Below are 20,376 nucleotides of genomic sequence, written 5' to 3' on the forward strand. Positions count from 1 at the left end.
AAGGGCCATGGATCACTTTAAAAAAACAGATTTATTAAGGTGTCATCGACATGTAATAAGCTACACATATTTAATGTGCATGATTTGATAAGTTTTGACATAAAGATACACCCAGGAAGGCACCATCCCAATCATTTTATGAGCATATCCATTACCTCCAAAGTTTCTCTGTGCCCCTTTGTCATCCTCCACCACCTCCTCTCTGCCCTCCCACTCTGAAATGTTGAACAGCACTCCGGCAGCTGTGCTTACCAGAGTCCAACATTGGAAATGCCCCAAACGTCCTTCTGTGGTAAACAGATAAACAAGCTGTGGGGCGCTGGTACAGGCAGCATCATCAGTGGAGTGAGCATTGTGCTGAGCAACAGAAGTCAGACACAAAAGAGCATGGACTGTGAGATCCCATTTATGTGAAGTGCAAGCCCAGGAAAAACTGATCTATGGTGACAGAAATCAGATCACTGAGTGCCTCTGGGAAGGTGGTGTTGACTGGCAAGAGGCAGGAAGGAACTGTCTGGGATGATGAAAACACCCTAGACACGATCTGGGTGCTGCTTGCAGAAGTGTATACATAGGTAAAAATTCATCACTAAGGTTTATATTTTACAGGCTTCAGTTGGGCTTCCCTGGTGACTCAGATGGTAAAGAATCTGTCTGCAATGTAGGAGACCCGGGTTCGATCTCTGGGCCTGGAAGATCACCTGGAGAAGGAAACAGCAACCCATTCCAGTATTGTCGTCTGGAGAATCCCATGGACAGAGGTTGCCTGGTGGGCTACAGTCCATTGGGTCACAAAGAGTCAGATACGACTGAGCAACTAACACTTTCACACCTTATATCTTAATAAAACCCCTCTGGAGGACTTCCTTGGTGGTACAGTGGATAAGAATCTGCCAGCCAATGCAGGGGACATGGGTTTGACCCTGGTCCAGGAAGATTCCACATGCTGTGGAGTAATTAAGCCTGTGTGCTTCAAGTACTGAAGCCTGTGTGCCTAGAGCCTGTGCTCTTCACCAAGAGATGCCACCGCAATGAGAAGCCTGCACAGCAAGGAACAGTAGCTCCTGCTTGCTGAAACAAAGACCAAGCAGAGCCAAAATCATAATAATAAACATTAAAAATTAATTTAAAAATTCTTTGAAAAGATGTGAAAGTCACTCAGTCGTGTCTGACTCTTTGCGACCCCATGGACTATACAGTCCATGGAATTCTCCAGGCCAGAATACTGGAGTGGGTACCTTTCCCTTCTCCAGGGGATCTTCCCAACCCAGGAATTGAACCCAGGTTTCCTGCACTGTGGGCGGATTCTTTACTAACTGAGCTATCAGGGAAGTCCAAAAAGATGTCAACATTATTAAAAGAAAAAATCCCTCTGGAAACTAAAACTCATTCCCCTTGGATATAAGGGAGAGGACCCTTGCAGGACTCCCAGGTGGTCTCAGAGCTGGCAGGCTGTGTGTGGAATGGGGTGGGGGACCCAGAGACCCAAAGCCACTTTACCCATGGCCATTCCCGCCTGCCGTCCTCAGCTTCTGGGAATGGACTCCCTAGGGAGACAGTTCCTCGGAGCCTCTTCCCCACCCGGTGGGCCTCCGGGCCTGCTCTCTCCTCCTGAGACAGTAACCACTGCTGTTTCACGGAATGCTCACCAGGCATGTGAAACTCTTCACATATTCTGTCTATAGCACAGGAGGGAGGACCCAAGCTTGGGCATGGGACCCCCTCCCACCCCCGGCCCCTCTGGCTTTGTCACTGAGAAGCCGAATGAGCTTGGAGAAGGAAAGGGTAAGCCGCTGCACCTCTCTGAGCTGAAGCTGCGTCATCCCCCAAATGGGCTTCGACACCCACCCAGCTGGAGGAGCAAATGAAGTGATGTGGGGGCAAGGCCTGGCATGGCCAGGGAGGGCTCGGTGCCTGAAACCCACGGCCACCTTAGGCTGCACCCCTGCCCGGGGGGCTCTGGGGCTGGTGAGGAAGAACCCAGCCCCTGCGAGGGAGCCTGCAGCCCAGGCTAGGTCTCTGACCCTGGCACTGAGACTTTCTTGCCACGTGACCTTGGAGGACCAATAAATGAGTTAAGATAAACAAAGCACTGAAGCAGTGCCTGGCATACGATAAACACTACATTGGACCAGTGTGTCCAGACTCTCAGTCTTGGCTCTTCCCTCTTTAGCACATGACCCTCATTGGCTCTATTTGCTATTGCTTTGGTGTTCCGCCCCCATGCCAGGGACCCCAGTCTCCCCGTACCGTCAGACGACAAGCCTCCAAATCGTCCCAGTTATCTTGGCCAGGGCGGCTTCCTCTTGGGGTCCAGCAGCCTGCTGGGTGACCTCCATCCGTCCCAAATTTACCCTGCCCTGCCTGTCATCTCTGTACCACATGCACAATGCGGGGGATCCAGAAGAGAAGGCTGGTTGCCAGGGCAACGGAGGATAAAGCCCTTGCTCTGCCGGGCTGCTGATTGGCCGAGGCGGGTCCCGCCTCCTGCTATCCTGAGTGTGGGGGGCAGAGGGAAGAGTCTCCGATGGGCGGGGAGAGGTACAGGCTGCCCAGCCCAGGACCGCCCCCGGCCCAGGCAGAGCCCCTGGGCCCGAGAAACTGTCTCCCGTGGGGGGTGTTGGCCTCACCCCTTCTCTGCTTCCCGCACCCAGGGCGGCTGCAGATGGCAGCATCTCCGGGGACAGCAGCTGCGACTGAGTCCACAGGCCGACACTGAGCTGCTTGGGCTGAGCCGGTGCGCTCAGCCCAGAGACCCCGGAACAGGCTTCTGCAGGGCTTGAGGTGGGTCTTCGGGCGCGGGGGTTGGGCTGCCAGGTTGAGAGGTACGAGCAGCTTGAGAGGCAGGGAAAGGAGGTCTGTAACCCTTGCACTGTCCTGGATGGGACTTTCACTGGAATGAGGGCTAGAAAATTCCTTTAGGTCATCTGATAACCCCCATCCCTACCTCGTCATTGTGCAAGGACACACTGAAGTTCAGAGAGGGTGAGGAGAGACCCAAGGTCACACAGAAGGCCAGTGGAGGTTTTGCTTCAGCTGAGCCAGTCCTCTGAGAAACCAGGAGAAGGTCTGAGGTCCTCAGTTGCCCCAGAATGCCTGGGGTTTTCTTCGCAGAGCTGGAGAGTGTAGGAGACCCAGACCACTGCTCACGGGCCCACAGCACCACGGCTGAGACAGCTCCTGCTCGGTCCGTCCCCCATCCTCGTGTTTAAGCTCAAAGGAGCCTGGGGTCCTGGGTGGGCCAGGGGAGGGGGCATGAACCTCTCGGTCTCAGTCAGGCTAGCTTGGGGCAGCCTTCCTTCTCGTAGGTCCCGTTCTCCACCTCCCCCAAACCCAGGCCATACCAAGCAATTCAGAACCCTCTCTTTGGCTCTCCAGAAAGGCAGATGGTTAGGAGGACAGGCTTTAGCCCCGATGCTGGGCCGTTAGCACACTCTTCATTTTATTCCTCGGTGAAGAGAATAGGGCACCTTGAGCCACTGTGGTTCAGAGCAGCCACTGGGGGCCCCGGAGGGCATGGGAGGGCTTCTGGGTGGATGAAGGATTGGGGAGCAGCAACTCTCCCTCCCCTGGGGTCACAGCCCTCCTCGGAGACCCACCGGCAGTGGAGGGACAAGAGGGTGGGCATCTGGAGCCCGAGGTCTGAGAACCTGGGGCTTCTCCTCAGCCAGCCCTGGAGGTCGTTCTTGCCTCTCTAGAAGACAAGGTGGGCCTTTGCTCATTTCGTTCAGTTCAGGAGTCTTTCCCCATCAAACCTCAGGACATCGCCGGGGGACTGGAGTCCAACTCTATCACTTCTCAGCTGGGTAACTCAGGGCAAGTTAGCAAGCTTCTCCAAGCCTCAGTTTCTTCGTCTGTAAAATGTGGACAATGATACTTAACCCAGAGACCTGTTGTAAGGTCCGGGACTCCATTCTGACCGTGGTCTCCCTGCCTGGCGGGCAGAGGTGGGGCTCCTCACCCTACCCCTTTTTTATACCTCAGGAGCCATTTGAGGGTGGATTAAATGGGTCCTGATGTGTCCCATGTCTGAAGGAGATAATCTGTGGTGTGGCTTTTGAAGTATATATAGGAGTTTGCCAGATGAACATGAACGCAAAGGACATTCCAGGAAAATGAAAGCACATGCAGAGGTGGAGACTCTAACATGCAGGCACACGCAGGTGACTGACAGCTGGTTCCCTCTGATGGCGTGGCGTGCAGGAGATGAGGCTGGCAAGGTTGGCAGAGAGCAGGGGTGGGCCACTCTAAGGAGGTGGATACTTGTAACACTTGTGAATCTCCTTAAACCTGCCAGCTTCCATTTCCTGCTCTCCCCACCTCTGGTGCCCTGGAAATAACATCAGCTGGTATTCATCGAGTGCTGATTCTGCACCAGGCAGCATGATGCTAAAGGCACTTCAGGCACCGTCTTGTTAAACTTCACAGAGACCTTAAGAAGTGGGTCCTATTTCTATGCCCATTTTACAGATAAGAAAACTGAGGCTCAGAGAATAAGAACAAAGTACTATGTAGCACTCAGTAAGCATCAGGCACTGGTTCTGAGCATTTTATATAAATTATCTCTTTTAACAGTCACAACAACCCTATAATTTCCCATTTTTATGGATGTGGAAATCAAGGCCTGTCTTTGGGGGTTGCTGCCTGTGTCCACGCTCTTATAATTATGATGTGGGGCATGGGCCTGAATTCGGGAGTCTGTGCAGACCTTGTTGATATCAACCAGGTCCCCTGGGGATGGGTGGCTGTTCACCACACTTTCACCAAGCGACACCTGGCCAGGATGTGCGGGTGGCTGGGGACCCACTCATCTGTGAGGGGGCTGGCAAGTGGCAGCCTCTGCAGACGCCCAGTCAGAGCCGAAAGAGGGGGCTCGGAGGAGGACCACCCGAGTTGTCCTTTGCTGAGAGCTCTGAGAGGTAGTCACCTCACCTCTTCCCCTCAAGTCACTGGTAGTTAGTTGTCCCCCCCTTCTGCCGGGGACAGTGCTGAGGCCTGGAGTGGTTAGGCAACTGGCCTGAGGCCACACATTCTGTTGAGGGACTGAGCCATGGTGGGCCCTCCGCTATAGGCTTCCTTGTAGAGGGGTGAGTAGGCGCTGGGTGGGCCCCTGGGTGGGGCAGCTGTGTGCTTGCTCAGGGGCCAGGGTGCTGAGTCACTGCCCTCCACTCTCCGGGTGTCGGTCTGCCCACCTGCGAGGTGATGCTCTGGCCGCCGGGCTCCGTGGAGACCGCGGGTGCCCTCTCTGGGAGGGTGGGTGGCTGGACAAGCCGCCCCTCTGCTGGTTCTCACCGACCGTGTCTCAGCAGCCAAGGCCGCCGCGATGCCGCACTTCCTGGACTGGTTCGTGCCTGTTTACCTGTTCATCTCTGTGCTCATCCTGGTGGGCTTCGGCGCCTGCATCTACTACTTCGAGCCCGGCTTGCAGGAGGCGCACAAGTGGCGCATGCAGCGCCCCCTGGTGGACCGCGACTTCCGCAAGACGCTGATGGTCCGCGACAACCTGGCCTTCGGGGGCCCCGAGGTCTGAGCTGACCTCTGCTGGTGGCGGTGGGGGGTGCCCTCTCCCGTGCCGCCCAGCCTGGAGACCCTGGGGCAGAGGGAGGCCACTGCCGGTCCTCCTGGCGATCTCTCTGCAGCCTGGCTCCTCCCAGGAGGAGGTGCTCCGGGAGGACCCCGGCTGTGCAGGGATGGGGCACCTGGGGTGCCATGAGATGTCGCTGCTGCTGATGGCCCCGGGCTTGCTCTCCAGGTCAAGCCGGCTCACCCTACGCCTGCCCTCCCCAGCTCCAGGGACACTGTCCTGCTCCCCCCAGTGCCTTTGTGCTGCCCGGCACTCTTGGCCCTCCACCCAGAGCCAGGCACTCTGTCTGTCCTGAGTCTCCAGGTCTCCCACGTCCCTTCTGGATCCTGGGTGACACTCAGCTCCCCACTCCAGCCGATGGTCTCGACCCTGCAGCTCCACGGGTCAGGCTTCAAGGCTGCTGCAAGGAAAGGGCCCCCTTTGGAGGGAAGTCAGCTTAGGCCAGCCCAGCTCTACCACTCTGGACCCAAACTCAGCGTGGATGAGTGCGCGTGATGGGGCGTGCCAGGGGCAAGACCAGAGAGGAAGGAGGGGTGTGTGTGTGTGTGTGATAGAGGGAGAGAAAGTTTGGGAGGAGTGAGCAGCCTTGGGGGTGGGGGAGAAGCACGTGTGTGAGAGAGAGAGGGGGCCCCGGCAGGGTGGGGAGTGGGGGACACGGTGAGTTCCGTGGGCATTATGGGGCCGCCAGCTGCAGTTCCCGCCCCGCTCCCTTGGCTGGACTTCCCCTTTCTCTCCTCTCCCAAGACTGAGGCTGCTGGCCTCCTCTCCTGGTCCTGTGCTGTCCCCCCGAGCCCACCCCGGACCCCCTCCTTTGTGGAGCGCCACCCTTTCTTTTTGGACGCCTATTGGCCACCTGCCTCACTCTCCTCCTCTGGGGCTTCCACCTTAATTTATTGCAATAATAAAGACTCCAAGACTATCTCAGCAGGACTGTCTCCTTTCCTAAAAACAGGGTCATGTCTATCATCCCACAGGATCCTCAGAAAAAAAGCATGATAGTTCAGGGACTTCCCTGGCGGTGCAGTGGATGAGAATCCTCTTGCCAATGCAGAGGACACGGGTTCGATCCCTGGTCCGGGAAGATCCCACATGCCCCGGAGCAACTAAGTCCATGCACCACAACGTCTGAGCCCACGCTCCAGAGCCTGCGCGCCACACTGCTGAGCCTGAATGCTGCAACTACCGACGCCCGCGTGCCCAGAGTCTGTGCCCTGAAACCGGAGAAGCCGCCGCAGCGGGGAGCCCGAGCCCCACAACAAGGAGTGGCCCCCACTGGCCGCAACTAGAGAAAGCCCGCGCCCCTCGGTGCAGACCCGGCGCAACCAGAAACGAACAAAAACAAAGACCTGCGATCGCTCAATATCCCCATTTGGGGGGTGGGAACTGAATCGTAAGGAAAGCGCACTTTCTCAGCGGGTGCACCGGTGAGTTTTTGGATGAGACCATTCTTAGCTGTGGGGGGTTGTCCTGTGTGTGGTAGGGTGGTGAGCACCTCTGGGCTCCATGCACTAGAAACCAGTAGCCCTGTGCCCTCCCCTGACCTGGGACAACCAAAAATGCTAACTGGAATCCCCGAGGGTAGAGAACAAGTGAGGATATAAATTCAGGCACAAAGATGCAAAACAACACAGTCTGATGCCAAATAGAATGTCCTTTCTTTCTCATGGTTCTTTCCTATGGAGGTTGTCCAGACTGGTCTGGTGGCCAGGCCCATGCAGTGTTCAGAGACCCGAGTTGCTCCTCTCTTGCAGAAGGGATGTTGTTGGCTGGTGTCCCCTACCCCCAGGGGGTCTTCTGCATCCTGAGGAGCAGGGTAGAGGGAGGGTGGAAGGGGTCACCTGCCCTCTTGAGGGACACTGTGGCTGGCTGGACCTTTACTTCCCTTTACACCTCACCGGCCAATACTTAGTCACATGGCTACTCCTAGCCGCAAGGGAGTCTGGGAAGAGCTGTATCTCCATTAAAAAAAAGTCCTCCTCCTTTGAAATTTTGGTTCGACATGTACACACTGCTATGTTTAAAATGGATAACAATCAAAGTCCTACTGTACAGCACATGAAACTCTGCTCAATGTTATGCGGCAGCCTGGATGGCAGGGGAGTTTGGGGGAGAATGGATGCATGTATTAATATATGTATGGCTGAGTCCCTTCACTGTTCACCTGAAACTATCAGAGCTCTGTTAATTGGCTATACTCCAATATAAACTAAAAAGATTAAAAAAAATCCTCCCTCCTTGAAAGGGGGAGAATACATGGAGGCAGCTGGCATTCCATCTTTTCTTTTAAATTTTTGGCTACACCCCACAGGATCAGGGATCCTGCAACCAGGGATCTTAGTTCCCTAACCAGGAATTGAACCCATGCTCCCCACATTGGAAGGGAGAATCTTAACCACCGAACCATCAGGGAACCCTCGCCATTCCGTTTTCATAGGGATTTGCCAAGGGCACAGGGCAAGGGGCTGAGATTTGGATCGGATCTCCTTACCCCAGGCCCAGGCTTGCTCTTGAACAAGCCCCATCTTAGGAGTCAGCCAGGACAAAAGCTATCTTCTCTCACCTCGAGGGGTGGGGCTACCCACCTCCCTGGAGCGAACCCAGGAATTGCAAGGGCTGTCTTGCAGAACCAGGTTAGAGCCAGGCAAGAGAGGCACCAGTGCTGAGCACCTCTCTTGTCTCAACCCGGCTTGGCTCTGTTATTTCTGAGTCTCACCGCCCTGACCTCCGTCTGACCCAGCAGAGCGTTCTGTAGCTTTCGGAGATTCTCCCATACTACTGCCCAAGACTCCTGCAGCCACAAGGCACCAAACTGAAAACAGTTGCAATAAAAGGGTTTGCTCCTGGACTCAGCCTTGACTGGACCCTGGGGCTCAAGGATGTCACCAGTGCTCCATCGAGCCATCCTTCTCTCTCCCCGTCTCGCTCAACCCTGCGGGCTTCATCCAGGTGGATTTTTCTTCTCTACAAGGTGCTAAGTTGCCCAGACAGTCCCAGGCTCACACAGTCCTAGCGCCTTGATCTCAGGAGGGAGGGAGCGCACGTCCTGTTCAAGCAAAAAGTTCCCATCAGCCCCCGGGCTCTTGAGCTCAGAGGATGGGTGCTGATCACCAGGCAGCTCTGGCTTCCACCACAGGGGCAGGGCTGGAGTTGCTCTGCTGATCTCCTGGTCTGAGGGGGTAGGTTGCAGCTGTTACCTAAGGGAAAGGGAGGGGAGGGGAGGGGAGGGGAGGAATGCTGGGTGAAAACCAAGAGGGACTGAGGCTGCTGCTTCATGGAGGAGGATGCAAGGGCAGAGAGAAGTGAACCAGGATGACCCAGGGGTTACCAGCGCCTGGGTTTGAGACTGGGAGTCTGGGATGGGGAGGATGGACAGAAACCCTCAGAGTCTGGTGGGTACGTGAGTCGGGGCTCTCTGAATGGACTTTCAGGGCAGGCAGAGCATGGCGGAGGTAGGTGAGCAGGTGAGCGGGTTCTGTAGGGACCCACTGGAGGGCAGGGCCCTTCTAGTGTCTTCCATCACCCAACACCAGAATGAGGGGGGGACCAACACCACCCACACCACCCACTCGATAGCCAGTTCCACACGCCTCAGTGTCTCTGGCAGCACCAGCCCGGATGTGTTCTGAGCTCTCTTCCCCTCAAGGGGGCAGGAGGGGGCAGGTAATGAACTTCTTACTTTACAAGGCTGAGTGGGTAGAGGTGTGAGGCATGGGGGAGGGAGCTGGGAGGCCAGGACTAGGAGCTGGGTGCTGCCTCTGTTTATCAGGAAATTGGAAAGTGCTCTAGCAGAAGCCATGTGCATGAGTTAGGACCAATGATTGCCAGGGACAGAAAAATCCCGACTCACTAACTGACTTCAGTAAGAAGAGGAAAGTTATCACAAAGACACTGGGGTGGTCCAGCCCTGTAGGACAGGATAGTGGCAGGGACTCAGGACAGCTAGACCAGGTATTCCCTCTTAGGACTGTCTTTCAATTCTTTTTTTTCTTTTTGGCTACATCACATGACCTAGTTCCCCAACCAGGAATCGAACCCATGCCCCCTGCAGTGGAAGTATGGAGTCTTAATCACTGGGCCACCAGGGAAGTCCCCTCAAACCATTTTTTATTCCTGTTTCTGTATACCAGTTTCACTAACCACCCCTGCTGCCCCTATCATGGAAAATGCAGTAGCCAACTGGCTGGCAAATTTTATGTCTTACAGCTCCAGGCACTGGAGAGTTACCCTCCCCTCGCTCTGGCTGCAGGGCTTCCCAGGTGGCGCTAGTGGTAAAGAACCCCGCCTGCCAAAGCAGGAGACATAAGAGATGCAGGTTCGATCCCGGGATCGGGGAAGATCCCCTGGAGAAGGAAATGGCAACCCATTATATTCTCCAGTAAGCGTGCCTGGAGAATCCCATGGACAGAGGAGCCTGGCGGGCTACAACGACTTTTCTCGCACACACATGCTCTCTGGCTGCAAGCACAGATATCTCAGGGGAAGGATTCATGGCTCATCCTAGGTCAGACGCCCATTTTAAACTCACCACGCGAGGCTGGGGCAGGGTCCTCTGAAGGTCCAGCTTGGATCAGGGTCCTCTGGACTAGCCCACATGATCTGGCTCAGGTCCTCTCAGAACCTGACTCCGACTCCTGCTGTCAGGTCTCTTGGGATGTTACGGAAGGAAGTCAGGGCTCAGAAGGAATGATGAAAATTTCTCCCTCACCCCTAGTCCAGACTCATCAGACAGTCCCTCCTGGACTATTAGGCTTAACTGGCTGAATCAGGGAAGGCCTCAGACTAGATCTGGCCTTCAGCCAAGTTTGAACAAATGCAAATTAATTGGCAACCTTTTTAAGTCAGGAGATTTCTCATGAAAGTCTTTTTCTGATGCCGCTTTGTTTTTCAAGCTGTACCACACTGCTTGCAGGATATTAGTTCCCTGACCAGGGACCGACCCCATGCCTCTTCCGTGGGTGGAAGCGTGGAGTCCCAACCACTGCACTGCCCGGAAAATCCCCTGATTCCTCTTTAAAAATAAAAATTCTGGCCATACTGGATCTAAAATGTGAATGTGTTCAAGGTTACGAGCCTCACAGCCTCAGCAGGATTGCGGGGGGACGGTAGTGAAATGGGTGTACAGAAACGGGGAGATTGACTGTGACCCTACCTGAGGCCTGAGCAGTGGCGGGTCTTCTTCACAGTAAGGCTGGCTGTATCCATGAGTCTTGGCAGAATCTACCATCCCAGGTTGCCAAGGAGACTGAGGCTGAAAGGGTAGGGGATTTACCCAAGCCTTCTGCTCTTAAGCCTGGATCCTTTCCCAGTGCTTTCCCTGGGGCTTATCACATTAATATTTATTTAGCCTTTCTTCTTTTTTACTATTGGAGGACAGTTGCTTTATCCTGTGTTGGGTTTTCACCGTACCTCAATGAGAATCAGCCATAATTACGTGTGTGTATTTATATATATCCCTCCCTCAATATTACAGTAATCCAGGCCTATGCCCCAACCAGTAATGCTGAAGAAGCCGAAGTTGAACGGTTCTATGAAGACCTACAAGACCTTTTAAAACTAACACCCAAAAAAGATGTCCTTTTCATTATAGGGGACTGGAATGCAAAAGTAGGAAGTCAAGAAACACCTGGAATAACAGGCAAATTTGGCCTTGGAGCACGGAATGAAGCAGGGCAAAAGCTAATAGAGTTTTGTCAAGAGAACGTACTGGTCATAGTAAACACCCTCTTCCAACAACACAAGAGAAGACTCTACACATGGACATCACCAGATGGTCAACACCGAAATCAGATTGATTATATTCTTTGCAGCCAAAGATGGAGAAGCTCTATACAGTCAGCAAAAACAAGACCAGGATCTGACTGTGGCTCAGATCACGAACTCCTTATGCCAAATTCAGACTTAAATTGAAGAAAGTAGGGAAAACCACTGGGCCATTCAGATATGACCTCAATCAAATCCCTTATGATTATACAGTGGAAGTGAGGAATAGATTTAAGGGACTAGATCTGATAGACAGAGTGCCTGATGAACTCTGGACGGAGGTTCGTGACATTGTACAGGAGACAGGGACCAAGACCATCCCCATGGAAAAGAAATGCAAAAAAGCAAAATGGCTGTCTGAGGAGGTCTTACAAATAGCTGTGAAAAGAAGAGAAGCGAAAAGCAAAGGAGAAAAGGAAAGATATAAGCATCTGAATGCAGAGTTCCAAAGAATAGCAAGGAGAGATAAGAAAGCCTTCCTCAGTGATCAATGCAAAGAAATAGAGGAAAACAACAGAATAGGAAAAACAAGAGATCTCTTCAAGAAAATTAGAGATTCCAAGGGAACATTTCATACAAAGATGGGCTCGATAAAGGACAGAAATGGTATGGACCTAACAGAAGCAGAAGATATTAAGAAGAGGTGGCAAGAATACACAGAAGAACTGTACAAAAAAGATCTTCACGACCAAGATAATCACGATAACGTGATCACTGACCTAGAGCCAGACATCTTGGAATGTGAAGTCAAGTGGGCCTTAGAAAGCATCACTACGAACAAAGCTAGTGGTGGTGATGGAATTCCAGTTGAGCTATTTCAAGCCTTGAAAGATGATGCTGTGAAAGTGCTGCACTCAATATGCCAGCAAATCTGGAAAACTCAGCAGTGGCCACAGGACTGGAAAAGGTCAGTCTTCATTCCAATCCCGAAGAAAGCGAATGCCAAAGAATGCTCAAACTACCGCACCATTGCACTCATCTCACACGCTAGTAAAGTCATGCTCAAAATTCTCCAAGCCACGCTTCAGCAATATGTGAACCGTGAACTCCCAGATGTTCAAGCAGGTTTTAGAAAAGGCAGAGGCACCAGAGATCAAATTGTCAACATCCGCTGGATCATGGAGAAAGCAAGAGAGTTCCAGAAGAGCATCTATTTCTGCTTCATTGACTATGCCAAAGCCTTTGACTGTGTGGATCACAATAAACTGTAGAAAATTCTGAAAGAGATGGGAATCCCAGACCACCTGACCTGCCTCTTGAGAAACCTGTATGCAGGTCAGGAAGCAACAGTCAGAACTGTACATGGAACAACAGACTGGTTCCAAATAGGAAAAGGAGTGCGTCAAGGCTGTATATTGTCACCTTGCTTATTTAACTTCTATGCAGAGTACATCATGAGGAACGCTGGGGTGGAAGAAGCACAAGCTGGAATCAAGATTGCTGGGAGAAATATCAATAATCTCAGATATGCAGATGACACTACCCTTATGGCAGAAAGTGAAGAGGAACTCAAAAGCCTCTTGATGAAAGTGAAAGAGGAGAGTGAAAAGGTTGGCTTGAAGCTCAACATTCAGAAAACAAAGATCATGGCATCTGGTCCCATCACTTCATGGGAAATAGATGGAAAAACAGTGGAAACAGTGTCAGACTTTATTTTTTTGGGCTCCAAAATCACTGCAGATGCTGATTGCAGCCATGAAATTAAAAGACGCTTACTCCTTGGAAGGAAAGTTATGACCAACCTAGATAGCATATTAAAAAGCAGAGACATTACTTTGCCAACCAAGGTCTGTCTAGTCAAGGCTATGGTTTTTCCCGTGGTCATGTATGGATGTGGGAGTTGGACTGTGAAGAAAGCTGATCACCGAAGAACTGATGCTTTTGAACTGTGGTTTTGGAGAAGACTCTTAAGAGTCCCTTGTACCGCAAGAAGATCCAACCAGTCCATTCTAAGGGAGATCGATCCTGGGTGTTCATTGGAAGGACTGATGCTAAAGCTGAAACTGCAATACTTTGGCCACCTCATGCGACGAGTTGACTCACTGGAAAAGACTCTGATGCTGGGAAAGGTTGGGGGCGGGAGGAGAAGGGGATGACCGAGAATGAGATGGCTGGATGGCATCACCGACTCTGTGGACATGAGTTTGAGTGAACTCCGGGAGTTGGTGATGGACAGGGAGGCCTGGCGTGCTGTGATTCATGGGGTCGCGGAGAGTTGGACACGACTGAGCGACTGAACTGAACTGAACTCCCTTTTTCTGTTGTTGTTCAGTCATTAAGTTATGTCCAACTCTTTGTGACCCCATGAACTGCAACACTCTAGGCTTCCCCATCCTTCACTGTCTCCCGAAGTGTGCTCAAATTCATGTCCATTGAGTCAGTGATGCTAGCTAACCATCTCATCCTCCACCGCCCCCTTCTCCCCTTGCCCTCAATCTTTCCCAGCATCAGGGTCTTTTCCAATGAGTCAGCTCTTTGCGTGTTGGAGCTTCAGCTTCAGTCCTTCCAATGATCATTCTGCCCCTCTAGGTCATCACAGAGACCAGGCTGGGCTCCACGTGTTGGACAGCAGCTTCCTGCTAGCTACCTGTTTCACACATGATCATGTACAAATGTCAATGCTACTTCCTGTTTGTCCTACCCTCTCCTTCCCCTGCTGTGTCCACCGGTCCCTTCTCTACATCTGCATCTCCATTTCTTCTCTGTAAATAGGTTCATCAGTACTATTTTTCTAGAGTCCATGGATATGCAGATGTTTATTTATATGTACTCTTCCCATAAAGGACCTAAGAAGTTTCAGCTGAAGGAGCCACTTACACGGGGGTGAGAAGGAAATATTCTGACTCTGACTCCTGCTGTATTATTGCTGCTTGTCTCTGAGCTTCCCGGCAGCCAGAAGGGAAGAGGAAACACAAAGAGGTCATTTTATTCCCATTAGGTGCTAGAAGGGAGAGGTCGACCCTTAATGAAAGACAAGTTATCTGGTTCTAAATACAAAAAAGAAATGTCTCAAATGGGATGGTAAGAGCAACACAGTAGACGGCACCTTTAGCATCATTTTTAGGAGGTTGACCCAGATGGCAGAGGTCACAGAAACAGGCCAGTGTCCATGGAGGCAGACTTTTCCATCTGCCAGGGCTTACCAGGGAGTGACTTGATGTCAGGGCCCGATAATAGTAAAGCCTATAAAGCTGTTCATTTAAATTGCATTTTTAGGGGGGCTTCCCTGGTGGTCCAGTGGTTAAGAATTCGCCTGCCAATGCAGGGGACACAGGCCCAATCCTTGGTCCGGGATGATCCCACATGCCAAGAAGCAGATAAGCCTGAAAGCCACAACTGCTAAGCCGGTGCTCTAGAGCCTGTGCTCTGCAACAAGAGAAGCCACTGCCCCGCAAGGAAGAGCAGCCCCCACTCACCGTGACTAGAGAAAGTCCGTGCACAGCAACCAAGACCCAGTGTGGCCAAAAATAAAATAAACAAAAATCAGTTGCATTTTGGGGGGCAAGTTTCCTGTTCTCAGACACACAACTGAATTCACCAAGCATCTCTGTGTACCAGGCACAGAGATTTCATAGATGATTGAAGCCCAGAGAAATGCCCCTGCCGGCGCCTGCATCGTGCTCAGCCCATGTCAGGCTCCTGTAGCGCCCTGGTTGTTTGTATGTCGCTCCTGCCCTGCCTGCCTCACTGGGTTGTGGCAAATGTTAAAGGAGATAGCTGGCAAGAAAGCAGTGTATGAGTGGTATGCAGAATATAGTTCTTCTCCTGAACTCTGCAGAGGCATGTCCGTACCTGCTCCATGCCACCACTAGGCCTGGCACCAAGAATTCAAAGACAAAGAAGACATAATCTCCCAATCAAAGGAACTCCCGGACTGGAGGGGCAGATGGATATGTAAACAAATAACAACACAGTAATTGTAGAAAGAGAAGGACGTGTGAGAGACTGAAAATAGAACTGAATCCCAGGGAAGGGGTTTATCAAGGAAGATATGACTGCCGATGTGGGTTTTGAAGACTGAATAAGAGTTTTCCCTGTAAAGAGAAGAGGAGTTGGCAAGCGCAAAGCTGTGGAGGTTAGGGAGGACCCAGTCCTTTTAGAGGATTGCGAGGGGTGTCACATGGTCCCAGCACAGAATACCAGTGCCTATGTGGTGGGAAAGGAGCCTGAAAAAGCCGAAAGTTGTGTTTCAAGTAAGGCTTTGGTCCAGGGAGAGAACCTGATCACTCTCTAGTTGCCACCTCCTCCAGGAAGCCTTCCCTGACCCCACCAGTAGCTTTCCCCATTGTGGCCCTGGTCTTGTGCTGTGACTTTGTGCACATGTCTGTGGAGAGCCGGCGCAGGGAACCATGCTTGTTGGATGAGTGGTGCCAGTCTCTGTATTGCCAGGGGCTGCCCAGCTGCTGAGAGACAAAGATTTTAGAGAGGCTTAGAGGCTTCTTGGAGGTCAGGTTGTTATGTAGGTTTTAAAAGTACTTTGGGAGGTTTTGAAGAGCCTTGGGAGCTCTCCTTTCCCACCATCTGGTTGCTGTCAGGATACAGTGGGTGTGTCTGGGCTGGGCCCAGGACAGGAGGCGGGAATGTGCAGGGTCCCTGCGTAGGCTTGGCTGCAATGTTTGGACTCTGGCCCCGGAGGGCGGCATAGGCTGCTCATTGTTCTACCCCCTCGCTCTCCACTTGGACTGAATGAGACGGCCTTGGGAAGGCTTGAGGGACCAGCTTTGGGAGGAGGGTGGCAGCTACCCCCACCTCCCACCCCACAAAAGAGCATCACACGGTCAAGCCAGCATCCTTACCAAGAACCCTGGGAACACAAAGCCCCTTCTCCTACACCCCATCAAGTGAGGGACACGGGGCTCAGAATTTGGAGCCCTGGAGACGTGGGTGTCCAGCTACTCGTTCATTGGGTAAAGCCTGGCAAGTCCACTACCCTCTCTGTATCTGCAGCTGTAAATAGCTGGAATTGATGCAGGGGTCCCTGAAAATCACGAGGGTAAATAAAAGACGAAATCAGAATTACGAGCAATTATTGGGAGGTCTGGCGTGCTGTGATTCATGGGGTCGCGGAGAGTAGGACACGACTGAGCGACTGCTGAGAGACTGAACTGAACTGAACTGAACTGATTTTTTTTAAAGAGTTTTTTTTAATGTAAACTGTTTTGTGAAGTCTTCACTTTGTTACAATATTGTTTCTGTTTTATGTTTTGGTTTTTTGGCCACAAGGCACATGGGATCTTAGCTCCTCAGTTCAGTTCAGTCGCTTAGTCGTGTCCGACTCTCCGCGAACCCATGAACCACAGCACGCCAGGCCTCCCTGTCCATCACCAACTCCCAGAGTTCACTCAAACTCATGTCCACAGCGTCGGTGATGCCATGCAGTCATCTCATTCTCTGTCGTCCCCTTCTCCTCCCGCCCCCAACCTTTCCCAGCATCAGAGTCTTTTCCAGTGGCATTAAACCCACACCCCCTGCCTGCATGGGAAGGCGAGGTCTTAACCACTAGACCACCAGGGAAGTCCCCAAGACAGTAATTGCAGTGGCAAAGGACTGAATTCATTGAATGATGGTTAATGTGCTGGCACTTCTCACTGCATCCTCACAGCTGTGCATGGGGGCCAGCAGTGCTGCTCACAAATACCTCTGGTTGTTTAGTTCTTGCACACGGTAGGGTTAATCTCCTTGCTTCCTTGTAATGGCTGGGACCATTCCACTATTTCTTGCCAGTGAGTTGTGATCAGAAAAGTCCAGGCCAGTGCATTTCAGAGCTAGTGCATGCTTCACCACTGTCTGCTTCCTTCTGCTTCAATGACCAGCCCAGCTCCAGAAGGTGGCTGCTCCATCAGCCTGGGTCCCTGAGATGACATGGATCAGAGCTAAACCACAGTGGACCCAAACTTCAGTGGACACGAGGCATGAATCAGAAACAAGCATTTGGTATTACAAGTCATTGAGATTTTGGAATTGTTTGTGACTGCAACATAATTTAACCCGTCTTGACTGATACAATTTCCAATTCACAGATGAAAAAGCAGGAGCTCACAGAGATGGACTTGTTCAAAATTGCACAGCTGTAACACACCAAGGTTTGAGACTCTAGAGCTCGTGTCACTTGTCTGGGAGGCTACCAGGAGGATTTTTTGCTTGGGTGGAGGTCTGTTCTTTGAGGCCACTTTCAGACCTGTCAATCTTTCCTTTGGCGGCAAGGAAACGGGTACAGACACAAGGTGGGGGGGTGTGGTCATTGCCACTTTCGGCCACTAGAGGGCAGCTGAACCCAAGCTTGGAATTACAGGGCAGGCAGTTTTCTCTAGGCCCCCCAGAATGGAAGAGCGAGCTGGGGAAGATGGGCAGTAGGAATACTGAGATGAGCAAGATTCATACCTTGCTTTCAAGGCCCTAACATTCTGGCATGGAGCAAGATGGAGGAGTTCTAGACCTTCAAGAGGCCACATGAAGGCATCTGGTCCCTATTTAAAAAGGCAACTTGAGGCTCAGATGGGCAAGAGATCTGATAGAAGCCGCACACTCAGTCACTGGCCGAAGAGAGGAGAGATGCTAAGACCCCTGACTCCAGCTCAGGGTTTCTGCATCTCAGAGATAATGCGATCCAGTGGGGTGAGCGGTAAAAGCTCCCCCTAAACACAACCTATCCAGAAAGAGCTGTGCCAGCCCCTCCCCCAGCCTCCTCTGTTCTTCCGGGAACCAGGAGGTCCTCAGGCCTCAAAGGCAGGGGAGAAGGGGAGAGAACTCCAGGCAGATCCCCTCCCCCACCCAACCTTCCAGCAGGTTGCCCTGGCAACCAGAGCACAGCCAAGTTTGAAAACCTAAAGCTGGAGGGGGAGAGAATGGATGAGAAGAGGGACAGGTCCTAGGTCCACATATCCGCCATTCATTGAATCATTTTTTTCCCCGTTTCATTCACTCATTCTACAGAAACTTAAGAGGCTAATCTTTGCCAGGCCCTGGGGGAAGACCCAGAGAAGAATAAAATCCAGGCGCTTCAGAACTATGCTGTCCAACATGATAACCATAAATTAAAATGAAATAAACATTCAGTTCCGTGGTCGCTGTAGCCACAGGGTAAGTGCTCACTAGCCGCGTGTGGTCAGCGCCTATCACATTGGACAGCACAGATATAGAACATTCCCACTATCGCAGAAAGTTCTATTGACCAGCGCGGCTCCAGAAGCTCGCTGGCTAAGGAGAGCGACACGCAGGAAAATGGACCAGACCACACAGCACGGTGTGGGCCGCCATGTCCTCATCAGGAGAAAGCCGGGGATGAGGCGTAGAGCGAAGGAGATGCCGGAAGAATGCTGAGTCTAGTTCCTGGCTCGGGTCAGTGCTCAGACAATGTCTGCCGTCACTGCACTACAGCTACTGTAAGGATTGTTTACCTCCTCTCTCTGAGCCGGCTGCGTGCTCCTTCCCAGCCCTGAGGCAGTGCCGGCACATAGTAAGTGTTCAGTAGATGGCAGCTATCATTAGCACCACAATGATTATGACTATTCCTATGACTCACTGGAAAAGACCCTGAGGCGGGGAAAGACTGAAGGCGGGAGGAGAAGGGGACGACAGAGGATGAGATGGTTGGATGGCATCACTGACTCAATGGACAGGAGTTAGAGTAAGCTCCGGGAGTTGGTGATTCACAGGGAGGCCTGATGTGCTGCAGTCCATGGGGTCGCAAAGAGTCAGACAAAAAATGACTGAGGGACTGAACTGAACTGATTCCTATGAAACAGACAGAAGAGGACACCCAGCCCAGCCCAAGGGCCAGGGTCTGCGGACAGCCCACAATGCCAGCGCTGGGCTGGGAGGCCTAGTGAGTTTCCTCAACCCCAGGGGAGGGTCATCTTTGCAGGCTCAGGGGCCTTGTTACAGGGTCCGGCTGGAGTGAGCACAGGCTCAGGGGATAGTTGTTGAAGCAGACGGCCCCTGCTTTAGTCTCCAGCTTGCTCCATGGAAGACCTCAGACGGGTGGGCAAGATGGTCTGAGGGTCAGAGAGCTAAACAGGGTGCGTGGCGATGCAGAGGGCAGGCACAAGGGAGGTCAGCTCTGGGACCACCAGAGTGTGGCTGTGTTTGGAGTCTCCCTGTTCTTACTGCAGACAGCTCTCCGAGGGTCAGAGTCTGGGGGAGACAGAGGAGATTTGGGGAGGGCAGACAGCAGGGCACCACCCACCGGGTGCCCTTGAGTCCAGGGCGGCCCAGCCTCGCCGTTACAAGCCTCCCATGGCCCTTTGGGATTCCAGAGGCTCAGAGCAGCCATTCACTGACGCCCACTGCCGAGAAGCCAGCCCCTCCCTACCCCGGAGTCCAGCCCAGCTTGGGACGTCGCTGGTGGGACAGGTCAGGAGAGGGCTGGGCCCTGGGCCTAAGACCACAAGCCTGGACACTGAGCGAAAGCCCGTGAGGGGACCAGAGGGATGAGGCCCCTGAACCAGTCACCACCTGAGCGGGCCAGAATCAGGGTGCGGAGGAGGTGAGGGCCCCGCCCTGGAGTCCGCTTCCCAGACCTTTCCGGTTCTCTGATCAAGGCGGGTGAGTCTTTGTGGCTGGGGGGAGGACAGGACCAAGTGATTGATGGGGCGCGGGGAGAGGCTCAGTGAGGGGAAGGGATCTGGGGATGTCAGAACAGATTCACAAATTCTGCCCTCTGGCCAGCCGCGTGCATGTGTGTGTGTGTGTGTGTGTGTGTGTACACTGAGGGTAGATGTTTGTGGTCAAGTGCAGGGAAAGCGCGCCTGTGCCCGGGTGCATGTCATTGTGAATAAGGGCCGGCAAGCAGGGCTGCAGGGACATGCCAAGTGGGGAGGCGATAAAGGCCGGACAGCCCTGGGCACAAATATGTGACTGGAGGGGGACGAGGGGACGAGGGGCTGGGGCACCGCCATGAGGGATGATGAAGACCCTGTGGTGTCCTGCCTGGTCCCTGCTCCAGACCGTAGGGCTTAGCCACAGAGTCACACTCCCCCGTGAACCCTGCTGCCAGCCCTGCACCCCCACCCCCAGCATCACATCCCTGCCTG

At 52.8% G+C, this 20,376-nt stretch overlaps 1 protein-coding gene across 3 annotated transcripts; it reads left to right on the forward strand.

Moving 5' to 3' along the window:
• The first annotated feature begins 4,600 nt into the window (after positions 1–4,600).
• On the forward strand, positions 4,601–7,976 carry SMIM45 (small integral membrane protein 45). Of its 3 annotated transcripts, none has more exons than XM_088837526.1 (3): positions 4,601–4,919; positions 5,307–5,524; positions 6,559–7,976. In XM_088837526.1, the coding sequence occupies exons 1-3, from the start codon at positions 4,667–4,669 to the stop codon at positions 6,613–6,615; spliced, it is 528 nt and encodes a 175-aa protein (XP_088693652.1). In that variant the 5' UTR covers positions 4,601–4,666; the 3' UTR covers positions 6,616–7,976. The 3 variants fall into 3 exon arrangements, with proteins under 3 accessions (XP_088693652.1, XP_088693653.1, XP_088693654.1); XM_088837527.1 differs by having other exon boundaries at positions 4,605–4,919; positions 5,310–5,524; XM_088837528.1 differs by lacking the exon at positions 6,559–7,976 and having other exon boundaries at positions 4,613–4,919; positions 5,307–6,503.
• The last annotated feature ends 12,400 nt before the right edge of the window (positions 7,977–20,376 follow it).

This window comes from Moschus berezovskii, chromosome 6, assembly GCF_049115385.1.
Source record: "Moschus berezovskii isolate FMDL1 chromosome 6, NW_MosBer_1.0, whole genome shotgun sequence".
NCBI lineage: Eukaryota > Metazoa > Chordata > Mammalia > Artiodactyla > Moschidae > Moschus > Moschus berezovskii.